An 18,276-nucleotide genomic window follows, 5' to 3' on the forward strand; every position below is an offset into this window, starting at 1 on the left:
GCATTATTGAGAACTAACACTTTGTAAAGATGAAATTGTTTTGTGCCCATATAATTTACACTCCATCAGAAAATGACAGCCTTCAAAGGAAAAAAAAACTAAACTTTGCTTCAAACTAGGAAAACTGTTACAGAAAGCACCTCCATAGTACAATTGGAAGAACAATGGGATATTGCAGCTTTCTGTTGGAAAAGGCATGAGTCCAATTCTCATTGTGATGAGAGGAATCTTTATATGGACTTTTTCAATTGAAGGTGGATTAGCCAATGTCATATAGTAGTAGCGGGGCTTGGTTTTTCCTCCTGGAAACTCAAGTTTTTCATCCTGCATACAGGCAAATCAGTCAAGAGAACACAAAGCAATTTTTTGAGTTGTTAAAATCTATTCTTTCAAAATGCAAAACTCAAACATGCAATTAGTTTGGTATTCCAAAATAAAAAGCAGAGTGGTAACATCTGCTGATCATGATGAACCAACAATGTTCATCAATGAAGAAAAGTTGAAAATGTGGCAAACTAATGAACCTCTCCATGAAAACAGAAATACCACTTGCGAGTTAGCTAATCAGAATACTCATTTGGATCATGCCAAAAGGAATCTTATTACAGATATGTTTTTATTTTATGTTGGGCCCATACACAACAGGTTAGTTGGTCAGCCTACAGTATGTTAGTATTGTGTATGGGAAGAGATTTTGGAAAAGGAGGAATTTGTTCACACTGGATTTAAAGGTCTGTGCATTGAATTCCTTGGGAAACACATGGGAGGTGGGAGACTGTTCCAGAATACAGCAGCAGAAGAAATAAAGAAGGGGAAAGAAAAACTTTCTATGAGTATGGAGTTGGACTGTGAAGGGATGCTAGGTGATAGATGAGTGTTTCAATGGATTTGGTAGAGAGACAGAGAGAGAGGGGAAATTGTTGATGACAGTTTTCCAATGACCATTTACCATGGAAGTATTTATAGAAGATGCATGCAGTACACACTAAATGCCTGTGTGAAAGTGGTTGGAGTGAGATGGTAAGAGATGAGTCATTAATCAGTCTGTTTGCTCTCTTATATATTACACTGAGTGTTTTAAGGGAGCTCTTGGGGGACACCTACACAGATATGTGAGCAGTACTCAATGGATAGTAAGATTTGTCATTTATACAGGGTTAATAACTGGTCAGAGGTAAAGTAATGCTTTGAGTGAAAGAGGAATCTTAATTTTTTGGAAGCTGAGGGGACAATGGTTGTAATGTGTTTATGCCAAGAGAGAGAGAGTCTGATGTCAAGGTAATCCCGAAGGAGAGAGAGAGAGAGAGAGGGATCTCATCTTGCCTAGAGATTTGGGTGTTGTTAAAGGTAAGGCTGGTAGAATATGGTTACTTTTCATTTTTATTTTATTTATTTATTTTTTGGGGGGGGGGGGGGAAATAAGGTAGAACTGATTTGCAGGCATTGAAATTGACAAGGTTATCTGAGTCCCATTGAAGAAAATGGTTTGGAGATCAGAATTTAAGCTTCCAGAGGTTGTTGCTCTGTGAGTTGTGGTAGTTTGATTGACGCAAGGTTTGTCAAGTGAGAAGGAGGACTGTAGTATGCTGTCATTAGCAAAACTGTGTACTGGATTAGTGATCAATTGGAGCAGGTCACTGATGTATAGAAGAAACAGAATGGGTGAGAGGACAGAACCCTGAAAGATTCATTTGTTGCATAGTTAGAAGATAGGGAACCATCCACCATCATGTGCAATGTGCATCCAGTGAGAAAACTAGCCACCTAGCTGCAGAAGTCATGGAACAGAATGAATGACTGAAGCTTACTTAACAGGTCCTTGTGCCAGACCTGGTCAAAAGCCTTGGAGTTATCTAGAGCAACCACCTGGGGTTTGCCAAAATTTTCCATGGTACTAATCCAGAGGTGGGTGACATAGGAGAGCAGATCCCCTGTTAAACAACATTTGTGGAATCTGTACTGGAAATCATTTATTAGTTGAGTACTTTCAAGGTAGGAGTAGAAGTTAGGTGTTGATGCTTCTCTCCATTACTTTGGAGAGGACTAAAGTAGGAGAGAGATTGGGTGATAGCTCGATGGTAAGGATCTGTCACCCTTCTTGGGAACAGGTCGTATATGAACTAAATGCCAGTGGAGTATGAGTGCATAAAGAGGTGACGGTGAATATGAGTAAATACTGGAGTGCAAATTTTCAGGACAACTGAAGGACTGCTGTCAGGGCCAAGGGACACTTCTCATTAAAGGTCAAAGGTGCTAGGCATTGGAAATGTTAGGGGACATTTACCAAAATCATTTATGCAGGCATTTGAGAAAAAAGTTATGATGCTAAGAAATTAGTTTTCTCTGTGGGTGACAATATAATAGATCCATCTGGGTGCAGTTGTAGTTGTTGGAACACTGTTGTGCAAAAATTGTAGCCAAGTGGTTTGGCAAGAGAAGAGACCAAAATGTGTGGCTGCTATTTGGGCATGATGCAAGTTTCCTGCTTTTGGCTCTTTGAAAATCAGTTTTTGATGCACTATTTTTCTTGCAGCAGTTTGGGGCTTTGGTGTAAATAGCAAAGAGAAGGCAGAGGACATTTAGCCAGTTGCAGTATGCTTGGTTCTTCATTTGTACAGCCTTGGCACATCTTTTGGAGAACCAAGGCTCAACTTAAGGGATAAGAATTTAGATTTAAACGGGGAATATATGCTTCCATTCTACTTTTTTTATAAGAACTTTTGGCAGATAATGGCACCACTTTTTTCTTCACCTTTCTTACTCCCCAAATTTAATATTTAACTTTTTTTCCTCCCAAAAAAAAAAATTCGAATTGGTATTGAAGGGATAAAAAGATTTTGCATGATATCATGATTTGGGAAGGTAGAGGGTGAACACAGGCTATACTGTCTCAGTTCAAAATACAATGCTAAGGCTAACAAATGTCTTCAACAATGCCATGAAACTTGCAAGAGAACTACTCTGAGGAGAACAGTATGAAGATAAAGCCATTATCTTAAAAGAAAATTCATAAAATTTTTTTGGATTTATATCACACTTATATTTTTAAAATAAAAAATAAGATATGTTAAGATTAAATAATACACATTTAATTTCATATTTAATTAATAATGCTTATTAGTATATATTTATATCACTTCTATAGTTTCATAATTTCACTTAATTTAGATTTTATATTTAATTATGGTTTAATTCTGGAAAATTTTTCATGTTATTCCTCTAAATAAATATTAATTTTTATGGCTATCTTTGCCTATTTTTGTTTAGGAGTACCACCTTTTATAATGTCATTGGCTTTTTACTCAATTTTTAGAGCATTACTGGTGTTTTAAAGACAGATACATGAAGCATATATGGGAAGAATCATTTTGGACATGCCTATGTAGGATGTTCTTGGTTGTCTTCTTATTGAGTGGCATCTGGTATGGTGATTTACATTTGTATTACAGCTGAAGTATGAATGAAGGGGGGGGGGGGATGTGGAGATAGAGAGATGTGGGAGAATTGTAGGTAAGGCAAGAGGTATATGAATTTTAAAACCCAGGTTTTAAGGATAGCTCCACTTTTCCCACGAGCTCTGAAGACGATGCAAGTCCACTCTTAAAATCCAGGTTTTAAAATTCACATACCCCTCTTATCTCACCTGCAATTCTCCCACATCTCTCTCTCTCTGCACATTTCCAATCTTCCCCCTCCTTTCAGTCATACCCCAGCAGTAATACAAAAGTATTTTGCCATATGCTAGATGCCACTCAATAAGAAGACAACCAGTGAATTGGAAATGAATTATTCTTCCCATATATGTTTCATGTATCTGTCTTTAAAACATCAGTAATGCCCTAAAAATTGAGTAAGTAAAAAGAGAGTAAAAATTGTTAGGAGTACCCCATTATAAAAAGAGGTACTCCTAAACAAAAATAGGCAAAAATGGCCATAAAAATTAATATTTAACTAATATTAATATTTAACTAATATTTAAGGTTCTTAGCTGCAAGCACCACAGTTCTCTATTAAAATAGAGAACTGTGGTGCTTGCAGCTAAGAACCTTAAGGGTTTGTGAACCTTAAAAAGAAGAAGAATATTAAAATAGATACTAAAATATGAGCTGCATTAAAGTTTTATAGATCTGGACAAGGCAGATTATAACATCCCAAGAGAAAAACTATTAATAACACTATTACATGATACCTTCAAGTAGTCAGGACTCATCGTGGGAGGGCACCTTATGCAACTTACCCTCTATCCGCACAATGCCAGTCCACATTCTACATAATTACACACAATGCCATCTATCACAAACAACAATATCCTGTCTTCTTGTTTTACTCCCTTCCCCAATTTAACGAAAAATTATTTCTACATTAACCCAGTAACAACCCTTCGCCAACTTAAATGTCTCAATCATATCCCCCTTTCTTCCTCCAATTCACAAGGCTTTGCAAACTGCATTCCCTCTTACTGATTTTCATAGCTGAAACAGTACTGAAGACTTATAATAAATTTATTCAAAAATAAAAACATCATTTGCAAAAAAGTAAAGAACTACATTTCATATTGCTGATTATGAATACCAGGTTTAATGCCATTTTCCTTCATAATGTAATCTCTATAGATTATGAATAACAGCTGAGACAAATCTTTCTAACTTCTTAATTCATCTACATAATATAATTCCAACTGTTGACTTACAAATTAATATATATTGCTCTGTATAATATAATATATATAATATAATATATATTAGTAATACATATATATTATATAATATAATATACCGTATTTTCCGGTGTATAAGATGCACCCAAGAAATTTAATACAATTTTCTGGAAAAAACCTAAACTTTAAACCATTTCAAAATTGTAATTTTTTCGATGTTGAATCACATATTTATGAAAAGAAATAATTTTGTCTTCATATTCTTTTGGCATTTTTTGACTGATTTTTGTTTTTGTACACATACAAAGCCCACTGCGTTTCATGAAACGGTAACACCATGACGCACCACCTTTAAAATCTTCAATGTTACACTCACAGGCTACTTTGACTGCATGTGTACGAATCAGTTTTGTTGAAATGGCAATGCCATTTTTCCGATTTCCTTGCACCCATTTCAAAACTTCAGTCTCTAGTTCTGGCCCACTTCGCAATTTTTCCACGCTCCGCGTGCTTTTCATTACGCAAATTGTACAAAATCTCCTTCTGACCACACCAAGTTCTAATCATTTTTTCTGTAGGCAGAGGTCCAAAATGTCTTTCAGCTTCCCTATTCCTGTGTTCTTCCGCATATTTTACAACCTGCAATTTGTAGCTTGAAGTATATGAATGTCGCCTGGTTTTTTCCATCACTTTACTATGGGGAAATATCAAACTGAACACAAAATATCTCAACACGTCAACGCAATACTGATAAACATCGGTAACTGATTACTCGGATAAGATATTATGAAACTTGAATAGGGACTCCCCGTTCTTAGCTAATGACGCACAAGAAGTCACGTGAAGGTCACGCATCAATTTGATTGCACCATTAACCGCCTACAAAGATCTTGGAACATAAAAGGGAGTGCGTATGACTTTGAAAAGAGGAAACAATCTTTACCTTCATTATATAAGACGCACCCCATTTTTAAGATGAATTTTTAAGGTAAAAAAGTGCATCTTATACACCGGAAAATACGGTAATAATGCTCTGTATAAGTCTCCAAGAAAGAAGACTGTGATGGTTTGGCCATGTGACCAGAATGGGAACAGAAAGACCACCATATAAAGCACAGAATACAATGATGGAAGGTAAAAGATCCTAAGGACAGCCCAGAATTAGATGGATAGACAAAATAAAAGAGGACCTGAAAACCAAATCACAGCAAGCGACACCAAACTGGACAGAATTGTTCGGACTCTCCCAGGACAGACAGAAGTGGAAAGAGTTCATTTGGCCTCATCATCATCCACATAGATGATGGAAGAGAGAAGAAGCTCTGTATAATTATCCATTTTAAATTATTTAATGGTAGTAATTCTGAAGAGCCTTTCTTTTGACTTATCATATCCCTTTTCCAAATCTACAAAACTTAAATACAATCCTTATTTCACCTGAACCCAACTTATTTTCCATGTTTCTCTTCTATAATATTTCTTAGCATTTTCTCAAGAGCATATGCAGTGCATAAATCCTACCTAGAACACTCATTCAGGTAACTCCTGTAATTCTCATATTCAGAGTTTTATTTGCCTTTTTTTTTTTTTAAATGGCTGAGTACTAAAAGAGCCCTCTTCCAATATCATCCAGCATGTGATCTTCTGGCCAAAACTTCTAAATTATGCAGTGCAGCAGTAAAACTTTTATACCTCCACAGCACTTCAGCAGTGCAGCTGGAAGAATAACAGTAGAGACCCTTCCAGTGAAAATACATGAGTTCAATTCTCTTCATGATATAAAGAATCTTTATATGGAATTTTTTTTCAACTGAAGGTAAGTTAGCCACTCTCACAGAAAGGTAACAGGGGCTTTTCAGAATGCACACAATTAACAGAAAAAATACTCTGTTGATGAAGGTGTAGGGAGATTGTAAATCAAGTAGTGTAAAGGTGGATCATGTTGTAATGTGTAGAGCAGAGGTGTCCTGTCAAATGTCATCTAGGTCGACTATATCATGGATCTCTAAGATCCATAATATAGTCGACTGAAGTGTAGTAGAAAGATAACATGGTGAGGTTCTAATTTCTTCCATATCACAGTTAGTATCCCATGTCTGTAGATTTGTGTGTTCATGAGGCCAGTTTGTCTGTTATGAGGGAGGGAAAAACTCACTACTTCTGTATAAGGCCAGCTAACTTACCATTTGATTGAAAACACCTGATAAAGGTTCCTCTGGTCAAAGACAGGATTTGAACACAGGTCTTGTCAACCAGAGCTTGTCTACACCAAATGATCTACGGAGTGTAGAAGTGGATCATGTTGTAATGTAATGTAGTGTAGATTGCCTCCTGTGATGAATCCTGGCGCTCCAGATTTCTGATCGAAATCACTGAATATCATTCATTTACACATTTTAGATCTCTGATAGTTTTAACTCTACCTCCAACATTGAAATATACTTCTGACTGTGTTTTTCTACCACTGTTCCGTAACTACTTATTTTTTCATTTTATAATTTTTAAAATAATTCAAAAATGATTCAATAAGCATGATTTCTATGGCTAAACATTTTAAAAATAATTTTGTAACAGTGTAAAGGGAGGCAGGAAATACATGCAATTATTAAAAAAATAATCCTACCAGACTTTTGGAACCATTGTTAAAAATTTGTAGACCTAGTGATTCATCTAGCCTTGCTCTTCTTTCAGCAGCTTTGGCCTATAAAAAATAATTTTATGTGACTACATCTAAAAAACTACATACATATACAAGTGATACTAAATAACAGAGAGAGAGTCCTTAAAATAAAAATTTTAATTTTAGTATAAAAATTTAGTCATGTTTATATAATAGGGTGTAACAAAAGTTTTTAAAATGAATACGACTGCTTTACCTTTACTTTATCCCACAATTCCTGAAGTTCTCGTTGCCTTGCAGTAACATTTGCACGCTCACTAGGATATGAAACTTTCACTCTATTAAGTCAAAATAAAAAAAAAAAAACAGTATTTCATTATATAAGTATTTGTATGAAAATTTTATATCAATAATTTTAAGTTTGTCATACTTCATAACAAAGATGAAATTTTTTTTACTACTTTTTAACATCCCACCACCAATTATAACAAACTTTCACCATATCTGGAGTCTACCTTCATCCTTGACAAATTTAATTAGGCTCTTTGGGTCTTGGTACATGCACTGTGCACTTTAAAGTAAACGAAAGCAGAGCAGTTGCAGGAATGCAGGTTACAGAGTTTGGTGAATAGGAGAAAGAGAGGTGATATGATAGAAACCTTCAAATCAGTGAAAGGATTTTACCAGACTAATACAGAAGGGATTATAAAAAGAGTGGAGAGTGAAATTGGAAGAATGAGAGGCCATCCCTTGAAGTTGTGTAAAGATGTGGTGAAGAATTGTGCGAGGAGCAGATTTTTTTCACATGGAAAGTAGAGGGTTGAGTGGAACACGTTGCCAGAATGAAAGAAGTGCAAATGATTTCAAGGTTTAATGTGACAGACATTTTCTAAACCACTATGCATTACTTAAAATATACTTTACTTTACTCAATACACAGACCAACACCCAAAGAGCCTAGTTAAAGCTGCCAAGGGAGTTGAATGAAGGCATAATCCAGATATGAAGTGAAAGTTTTTTATGCGTGGTTGCTAGTTAAGTGGGCCTCCCATAATGAGTCAGTTCACTCCATAGAAGTTACTGTAATAATAATGATGGTGATGATGATGGTAAATAAATGTGAGAGATTGTAAGGATGTCATTGAAAAATTAAATAAGTTTGTCTGCTTTTACAAAAAAAGTTGAATAAAACAGTTTCAATGAGAGAAAGTAATAAATAAATAACTTATAAGATGCATAATAGTTCTGGGTGAACAGATAAAAATTTATAATGTAAGAGTAATCCTGTTACTTTAAGGCTTATAATTATCACTGTTACTCACTTGAAAATTATATTTAAAATTGCAAAATATGATGAGATATCCTGAGAGAAGATATTAACAAACAAATACTAAGCAGATGATAGCTGGTTATGTATGACTTGTTGAAATAGAGAAATTATGAGTATGCTTTTTGAGAAAACAAGAGGAAGGAAATTGGAATTAGAGAAGATGAGAGATGAATGGCAAAATGAAAAGTAGAACACAAAAACGAAGTGGCTTCCAAATATGTTGTTAATATCAGAAGAGTTGGAAGAACAGTTATGGAAACATAGCATCATTTAAACCAACAAATTCCTGGTATGTACCCTCAAGGGGAGTACAGTATTTTATGGAAGTACTACATGAAAAGACTGCATGATTACTGACTTCCCATCAACAATTTTCATCCAGATTAGTCTGTTAACCATCAGGACTACAATGCTGTTAGATCTAACATTCAAATTTTATGTTACAGCATTTCTAACTGCATCAATCCACCTATATTTTTTTTTGTCTTCCTCTGGGTCTCTTTCCCATCATCTTGGCATCAAACACCTGTTGCTAACCTTTCCTCTCTCATTCTGTTTAGGTGACCATACCATCTGAGATTATCTCTGCTCACACATTCCTGAACTAACAATGTCAAGTTCTTTCATATCTTCATTTTTTTAATATGATTCTGCCATTGATGACAGAACTTTGTGGTCTCTAGTCTTTGATGAACTGTTTTATTTCTAACCAAGGCTCTCAGATCCATAAGTTGAAATTGGTTTGAACACTGTCTTGCTATAGTACTTTTACTAATTTCTCTCTTATTCCATATAAATTTATTCAGTTAACTCCCGATCAATACCAGCTTTCTTATTCTGTTGTCTATTTCCATATTATGTTCTTCATGAGAATTATGACTAATTAGCTGAATTTTTTTTTACTTCTTCTGCATACTCTCCATTCAAGATGCAGCTAAAGTGATCATTCCTTCCTCTTTTTGTAGTCTATTTTTATTGCTGATTTTAATACCAAATAGAGATTGTTCAGAATGAGATTTTCACTTTAAAATAAATAGTAGAGAAATTCTAGGAATATAACAAGGATTTGTACTAAGTTTTGTAGATCTGGAAAAGGCAGATGACCTAGAAAAGGATAGCATCGAATTAAAAATATTTAATAGAGAAAAATATATTTTTGGTACTAGGATATAATACACTCCTAAATTTTGAAATTTTTGTATATTCTATTCATGTTACAATTTTTGCTTTCCCAATAGTTGCAGATATTATAACTAAGAATAATATCTGCAACTATTGGGAAAACAAAAATGTTAGAACTATTTGCTGACTGAAAGAGAGAGAGCATGGGTATGAGCGTGAGTGAGTGGGCATGGATGTTTGTGATTGTCTGTGAAAATACGAGTGGTGGGTGGTAGATGGCATTGGTGTAATTGCAGTTAGTTGTAGTTGGTGGGTTGAGTGGTGAAGACAGAGAGTAGGTGCCCTCCCTTGATGAGTCTGTGGACTCCCTGGAGGTGTCGTGTAATAATAATAATAATAATAATAATAAAATGCAAACTTTCAGAGAATTATTTATTGTTCTAACCTACTCTAAATTATGCATTTATGTACTGCAAAAGTAAAATAAATTCTAAATGTACATGTTAAAAAAAAGTCTTCATAGTTCAGTCAGCAATGACCATATCTTTTTGGTAATTTGATGAAGTCTTTTGACTTCAGTTCAAATTTTGTTTTTGTTAGGACCTATTTATTAGAGATTTTCAACTGAAGGTGAGTTAGATAATTTCATAAAGAAGTGGCAGAGTTTCCCTGAAAAACCTGATGCTTTTTATTTTTTTTTCCTTTGCAAAACAGACAAATGTACTTAATAATTAAATCAACTAACAGACATATCAAACCATGCAAGCAGGAGAAAGTACTCTATCATAATCAAATAATTCTAATATATCAAAGAAAAGATAAGAATGATGTATTAAGACATGAAGTTATGACTAATTAATGTACAGTGAGATGATAAATGGCCACACTTGACTTTTTTAATGATATTTTAATGCTCAGCATGTGAACACAAAATTTAATGTATTTTTAAGTTATGCTTTTAACAATATATGAAATTCATTTAATTTAATGGAAGTATATTTGAAAGGAACAACTATTTTCAAGTGCACCTGAAAAAATTTTGATTTGCAAAGTATTAAAAAGTTATAAACTTTTGATGTTTTGCAAATCAAAATTCTTTTAGATAACAGTATATCAAAATCTCACAGAGAGAAAAATATTGATAGTATATATGAACTAAAATAATAAGACTGAAGTTTTGTTATTTGTTTAGTTTGAATTAAGTCAAATAAATAAAAGTCACATTTTACAGAAATAAAAACTTACGAATCAGCTAAAAGGTTGACCCTGTTGAATTTTTCTTCAACTGGTGCCAATTCTCTTTCCAAATTCTAGAAAAATAAAAATATATATCACTGGAATAAATATTATATATGATGATCTAAGAATAAGTTTAATTTTAAAAATGAGAATATTACTTGGCAAAAGTAATATTAATCTTTACTTTTGCCAAGTAAAGATTACAAATCTTTACTTGGCAAAAGTAAAGTATTCTTCTCAGCTTAACTATACTCTTTATAACTTATTTACAATTGACACACTACAAAGAAGTCCAACTGAATCTCTGTAAGCAAATTGCTATTCTAAAAAACTTTGCTATAGCAAACTATCCCTCTGGTTTCGATGAGTTTGCTATAGTGAGAGTTGAGTGTAGGTAAAAATATATATTTCACAGGTTATGAGCTTCCATATCAAAATTTCTTAATTTGTCTGGACACAATCACATTGATGTCATGTGTAAATGGCATCCCTAAGTGACAAATTCTCATTGATCAAAACTTATTTTAGGGAACACAGAACATACTCTATCTTTGATAGAGTATGTTCTGTGTACAGTAAACAGAGTATATGCATTCTAAGGTGCCTCTTGTCCTCCCCCCCCCACAATCCCATAACACATGCACTATCTTCATTTCCATTTTGAGTATATTTTTTAGTGTAGCCTCCTTTCTATTAATGTGTGTATGCGCATGCACGTGCATCATGTAAATCTTCTTATGTCTCTTCTTTTTGGTTTTAATTAAACAAGAATTTATTATTTATTCTACATTATTCTCATCATTCTATCATCATGAAGGCAGCAATGGTCTATGCTCATGGCATTTTAAACACAAGGGTAAGCAGTAGCAAAACAGCATGTGCAGGAAGTGGTAGTTGTTGATAGTATGGAGCAGTAGAGTCTCTCTAGCATAAGCCTAAACAAGTAGCCTAGTATACCTTGGAATCTACCAAGTAGCAAAATGTATTTGTTTCTTTCTCTGTGAGATACATATTCCAAGCCTCACTGTTTTCTGATATCAGTGACCAAATGTCATTGATATTTAGTCTATTCACTAAAAATTTTCTTTATTTTTTTTATATAGCAATCGCAATTATTATTCGAAATCTAAATAGTACAACAATGCTGTGATAAGCCCAAAATTAGATATAGGAAAGGAAAAAAACTTTGTTTTATTATTTTTTTATTTTCCTTATTTTTTCCTTATTAGGTAGGGAGTAACTTTGTTACTCCCTACCTAATAAACAAACTAATCTAGTAAATAAACTGACTTTTTTTTTAATCACTATCAATTATAGTTTCATGGAAATACAGCTAGAAGAGCCTGCTCCACAGAGGTAGGATGAATGAATGAAGAGGAGGCACAGTTACTTTGGAGTGAGTTTAAAGTTTAAATGAAAATATTAAATGCTTATCTACTGGTGCTTGGAGCAATGTGCAGAAGCTGTATATTTAAGAAGAAACAGGAAACATAGGATAAAGCAAGAGAAGGGGAAAAAATTATGTGAATTCTATGAAAAAAGGAGTACTTAACAAGAATGTGACTAAATCTTATTTCTCTGGCACAAAAATTAACAATATTAGTGAAGTTGTCAGGATGTAAAAGAGGTAAAGTGAAAGAACTGATTGTTTTAGCAGGTACTAATGACTTGAAAGGTGAAAAATATTGTAGGAGAGAAGATGTGAGTGTGTTATTGGAAGAAGCAAAAAAGAAGAGTAAAAGGGAGTAAACACAGTGCATCTACTGCCATGCATTAATAGAAGTGAGTTGAAGTGAAGGAGAGAATAATGACTATAAATGAATCAATGAATAGGTTGTCCAGAAGGAATGGTGTGCAGTTTGTGAGCCTATGAACTGAATTTTGACATGTGAAATATATATATAACTGACAGATTGAACTTAAATGGGTGTAGAGTTAAGTATCTCAGAAAAGCATTGCCCACTGAGAATATGGACATGCAAAGCCAGAGAAAAAGTTATTGGGGGGAGGGGGAGGCAACTTTGTGTGTGCAGGTACCCATCAGGCAAGTGAGTGTGTGAGAATGGCCAAAAAAAAAAAAAAAAAAAAAAAAAAATGTGGAATCTAGTCTCATAAATGACAACATTGAATGTAATAGTTAATACATGGTGTAAACATAGTTGTGCACCTAAAAGAATACTGCAGTTTATGTATACTAATGACAGAAGCATCAGGAATAAAAGGAATTTTAGCATTGACTAATACAACCTCATCAACAGCTATTAGAGGCATTAGTGAGACTTGCTTCATAGCAGATGATGTCATTACAGAGATGAAATATGAATAGGTATAGTACTTTCAGGGAGGATGGAGAGAATATGAAGAAGGGGTGCTCCCAATGATAGAGATATGAAAGTAGTTCATTTGAGGCAATCTGGTATGAGATAGAGACCAATACAGTTGGTTGCAGTTATTACAGGATAGGATGCAAGGGAAGGGATGGTAAACATACATTGGTAAATTAGCAAATATGTTAAATAAAACAACATTAAGTGGTGTGCCACATTAAAAAATAACATTTATTTTACAAATATGTTGTTTTATATATTGTAAGACATCAGTGAGTGCATAAAACAACAGTAAGGAATTTGAACAATAAAACAGTATAGTGCATTGGCCATATCTGAATCCCTCTCTACAAGTAGTTGCATGTTTATTGAGTTAAAATTATTGAACTGAAATGATAAATTAAATATTATGATATAATCCATTTAACACAATATTGAGTATAACAATTTCTCAAACTTTTGGGATAGTAAGGTAATAGTTACTATTAAGGTTTGGTTTATGAAGTAGAGCTTCAGTACTTTCTTTGAATAGCCTTTCATATTCATACACAGATCTATATAAAAGCTTTGTGTTTCCCCATTGGATCCTATGGTTTGTGTTTTCAATTCCATGTTGTGCCAGACCCAATTTGTGCCCAATTTGGTGTTCAGAAATACATTTGTAGACTGATCTTTCTGTTTTCTCAGAATAAGACAGACTGCATGAACATGAGACTTGGTATAATCCAGGTAACATCATTGTTGAGAGTATGTGTGTAGAGGCTTAAGTGCTGTGAGGACATCATGTTGGAGGCTTAACGGATTTTTTACAACACTCAAAAAGAATTAAAATAGAATTTAATACTTCCTATATTTCGTCCTAGTCACTAGGACATCTACGGGGATTACAAAAACAATTAATGTAACATATACACAAATAACAAACAATACTAAGCCCAACCACATGGGTGATACTAAAGTCCTATCTAGGTAGAGCGCCCTCTAAGGGCAATAGTAGGTGGCCTGGAATGTAAGGTGGGAACTCTGGTGATGAGTGTTTCTCAAATCTTCGGAAGCTTAATGCAACCGTATTTATTGAGATTTGGTTGGTTTTTGAGAGCTGCTGCTGCTTCTAAGAAAAGTCTCTCTTTCTTGAATTTGCTGTGGTGGAGCATGGTGGTTTTCTTCCATGATACCCTGTGGGTGGTGTCCAAAACATGGTCAGCCAAGCCTGAATGGCCATAGTTGTGTTTGAAGATGTAAGACTTGTGTTCCTCTAGACGGATGGATGCTGATCTGCCTGTCTGTCCAAAGTACGCCAGCTTACAGGAACAGGGTACTTTGTAAACTCCAGGCAGAGAGAGAGGAGGGAGCTGATCTTTCGTAGAACAGATAAGGATAGCAAGTTTGCGGTGGGGCTTATATGCTGTGTGTAGGTTGTACTGTTTTAGTATCTTGGCTATTTTTACGGATGTGCCACGGATGTAGGGTATGGTGATGGCATTTTTAAAATCTTGTTGACGAGAAGGACGGGGCATGGGGGAGGAGTTGATTATTTTTTTGATACTGTGATCGCTGTAGCCATTGGAGAGGAAAGTGCTGTGTATGTGGTTAAGCTCATTAGGGAGGCCGGTTCCACTGGAACAAAGATTGTGAGCTCTCTTGGTAAGAGTTTTAATAATGCCATATTGTTGAGAGGGGTGGTGGTGGGAGAGTTTGTGAATGTATCTGCCTGTGTGTGTGTGGGTTTTCTGTATACGGTGAAGGTAAGTGTATCATTATGCAGGCGTGTGACTAAGGTGTCTAAGGAAGGGTTAAACAATTGTTCTTTTCCTTTTCCATAGTGAACTGGATTCTTGGATGTAGACTATTGAGATAACTGAGGAAGGAGTCTAACGTGTCTGGGCCATGAGGCCAAATAGAGAACACATCATCTACATATCTTAGCCAGATAGAAGGTTTGAGTGGGGCTGAGTCTATGGCTCGTTTTTCAAAATCTTCCATATAGAAATTGGCAAGGGGGGTGAGAAGGGGGGAACCCATGGCAGTTCCCTCTATCTGCTTGTAGATTTTTTTGTTCCAAGAGAAATACCCAGAGTTAATGGCAAAGGAAAAGAGATCTAAGATGTCAGAGGGGAAAAACGTTTTCTAAGAGAGATAAGGTGTCAATTAAGGGAATATTGGTAAAGAAAGAGGAGATATCAAAGCTTACCAATATGTCTGTCTTATTTAAGGTTAAATTTTCTGTGAGGGCTTTAAAGTGGGTCGAGTTTTTTATATAGGAAGGGGACCTTCCAGTGAGGGGGGGATCAGAGAGTTGGCCAGCTGTTTAGATAGTCTGTATCAAGGTGCATTGGTGGCATCTACTTTAGTGTCACCCACGTGGTTGGGCTTAGTATTGTTTGTTATTTGTGTATATGTTACATTAATTGTTTTTGTAATCCCTGTAGATGTCCTAGTGACTAGGACGAAATATAGGAAGTATTAAATTCTATTTTAATTCTTTTTGAGTGTTGTAAAAAATCCATTAAGCCTCCAACATGATGTTAAGAGTATCTTGAGAAGGTATCTGGTACCCTCTCCAAAAGACAAACTCTCAATGATGCTATCTTGAGTATACCAAGTCACATGTTCATACAATCTTGTCATACTATGAGTAAACAGGAAGATCAGTCTACAAATGTATTTCTGAACATCAAGATCACATCTGGCTTATCAAAATGCACATTGTTCAGCACATTGAGCGTGTTTATGCATTCTCATGCATACAGACAAGTCGATACATGGATTTATATTTAGATGTTAAAGATCTAATGCCATTTTTCAACAAAAGGAGGTCCTACATCTTATTAAGGTGGGTGCTATCGCTATTTGTTCCTCCCACTATGGTGTGTCTGTTGACTTCTTTCCAAACAGCATACTTACATAGAAGATAACTGCACATAGTACTATCATAGCAGTCTGTTTACAAAACCTTCCTATACAGCTGGAAACTACAATCCATAAAACAAATGCTATTCATTAATACTATGCTATATAAAATTAAAGGATTACCTTGAACTTGTTCTAAGTGTAAATGCAAGTAAATCTCCAGAAACTAATATAAGAAATATGATGTATATATTATAAGTGTTACAGTTCATATAATATTGCATTTTTTCTTTGTGTTATCCAATGCATAACCAAATATTACCATTTAATATTTCAGAGAAAAAATTTAATTTATACCTGGTGTCTTCTCTGCAATGCTTGCACTGTTTTCATATCCCGGCCAAGATCATCTACATCCATTTTATCTAATTTTTCCATCATCCATTCACATGCATCGTCACAAGTTCTATTAAACAGCTCCACACTTGGTACATGAAAAATTTATAATTATGTTATGCAGCTGTATACTATGAAGATACCAAACCTTAAAATAAATATGTAAATATAATTTAACTAGAACATGCATGCTTATTTGAAGAGGCAATGTTTTGCAGAAAAGATACGATGATTCAAATTTATTCATATGTAGGACAGGTAGTCCTACATGTGAATAACTACATGCAGGACTAACTGTATTATATCAGAAACTATAACAGCTGGTGACAAGGCTAAGATGCTACTGAACCTGCATGAGGTGAAAATGTTGCCAGAATCTGAAGATGAAATACAGTTTAGTTTGTTCATATTCAGATATTCATGCTGGCTTCCAGACTCATGAGCAGAATTATGTATGTACAATTGGAGCTCACCGTATTATTACTAAAGAGCTGCATGTAGGTGAAGAGCCATGGAATTTTACTATATACTCGTATCATTAAACATTGTAAGTGCAATTCCAATCTGTGAAGGATGAATAAGTTAATCTCATGCTTTAAAAAAAAATCTAAAATTTTGTGTACTTTTGCACAATACTTTTATAATTTTTTATAATTTAATAATTTTAGTAATAATACAGTGAAATGAAGCAGCATTATTATCATCCAAGATAGACTTCTGAGAAAAGATGAAATCTAATGAAATTACTGAAGTTAACCAATTCCAAAGAATGCATATAATATTCTAGGATCTATCACCTCCATCATAACCTTTTCAGTCCTTCCAAGAACTGAAAAGATTATTGGACTATCATCATATGAGCATTTGACCATTCACAGAAAGCATGCTGAAAAATGAGTCCACAAATCATATGATATAACTCTCTCTCTCATACACACACACACACACACACACACATATATATATATATATATCACTCTTCTTTTCATCTTTTCCCAGATTGATAGCATTTTCAAAACAGCAGTTCAAGAGAAAATGTTAGCAATCGCTGCAAGTCTCTCTCTCTTAATGAAAGATCAGCAACAATTACATTTCAGAAAAACTCACTGAAATATCTTTTTATAGATATGCTGGATCTATATAATGCACTCAAGACACAGGTCATGTACACACGTACACACACACACACATATATATGGTGTTTATTTTTTTTTAAATTCTATTTGTCTGATCTAAATATTTATGAAGAAAAAAAATCTGTTAATTTATAACCATAACTTCCTCTTTTTCATTTAAACAAGTTCTTATATCCAGGCCTATATGATTATAGTTTCACCAAGTTCACACTTAAACTTCGGATTAAGTTTTCAAATGCAATAAAAAATAAAAACAAAATACTAACTTTTCACAATTTATCATTAAAATATAAGAAATAGCATAAAAAAACTATATAAACTAATGATGTTCTACTCATTCACACATTCTTACATATCTTAAAAAACCTGAAGTCAATAAAGTCATAGTAACAGTACTTTTAAATTATCTAGAATGACACAGATTCATACAACTAGATCTATGGAGTATATTAAAAATAAATAAATAAAATCAAAAATCCTAATTTAGCTCTTTACTGTAAAAAATGTAGATTTTACAAAGCTTTATAGACCATATCATCCTATTTAATGCTGGGGATGCATTCCTTAAAAAAAAAAACACTAACTGAGTCAGGGCTATA

The 18,276-nt window shown here is 34.2% G+C and overlaps 1 protein-coding gene across 1 annotated transcript in view; it reads right to left on the minus strand.

Moving 5' to 3' along the window:
• kst (spectrin beta chain, non-erythrocytic 5 kst) overlaps positions 1-18,276 on the minus strand; it is a 687,893-nt gene that overhangs the window by 422,103 nt on the left and 247,514 nt on the right. The window contains exons 25-28 of the mRNA XM_090398802.1: positions 16,503-16,629; positions 10,975-11,039; positions 7,534-7,615; positions 7,281-7,358 (exon numbers count right to left, since the gene is read on the minus strand). Of these exons, the coding sequence (XP_090254928.1) occupies positions 7,281-7,358; positions 7,534-7,615; positions 10,975-11,039; positions 16,503-16,629 (352 nt within the window). The remainder of the gene's footprint in view (positions 1-7,280; positions 7,359-7,533; positions 7,616-10,974; positions 11,040-16,502; positions 16,630-18,276) is intronic.

This window comes from Typopeltis vanoorti, chromosome 10 (assembly GCF_054136105.1).
Source record: "Typopeltis vanoorti isolate ZY-2024b chromosome 10, IOZ_Tvanoo_1.0, whole genome shotgun sequence".
NCBI classification, from domain to species: domain Eukaryota; kingdom Metazoa; phylum Arthropoda; class Arachnida; order Uropygi; family Thelyphonidae; genus Typopeltis; species Typopeltis vanoorti.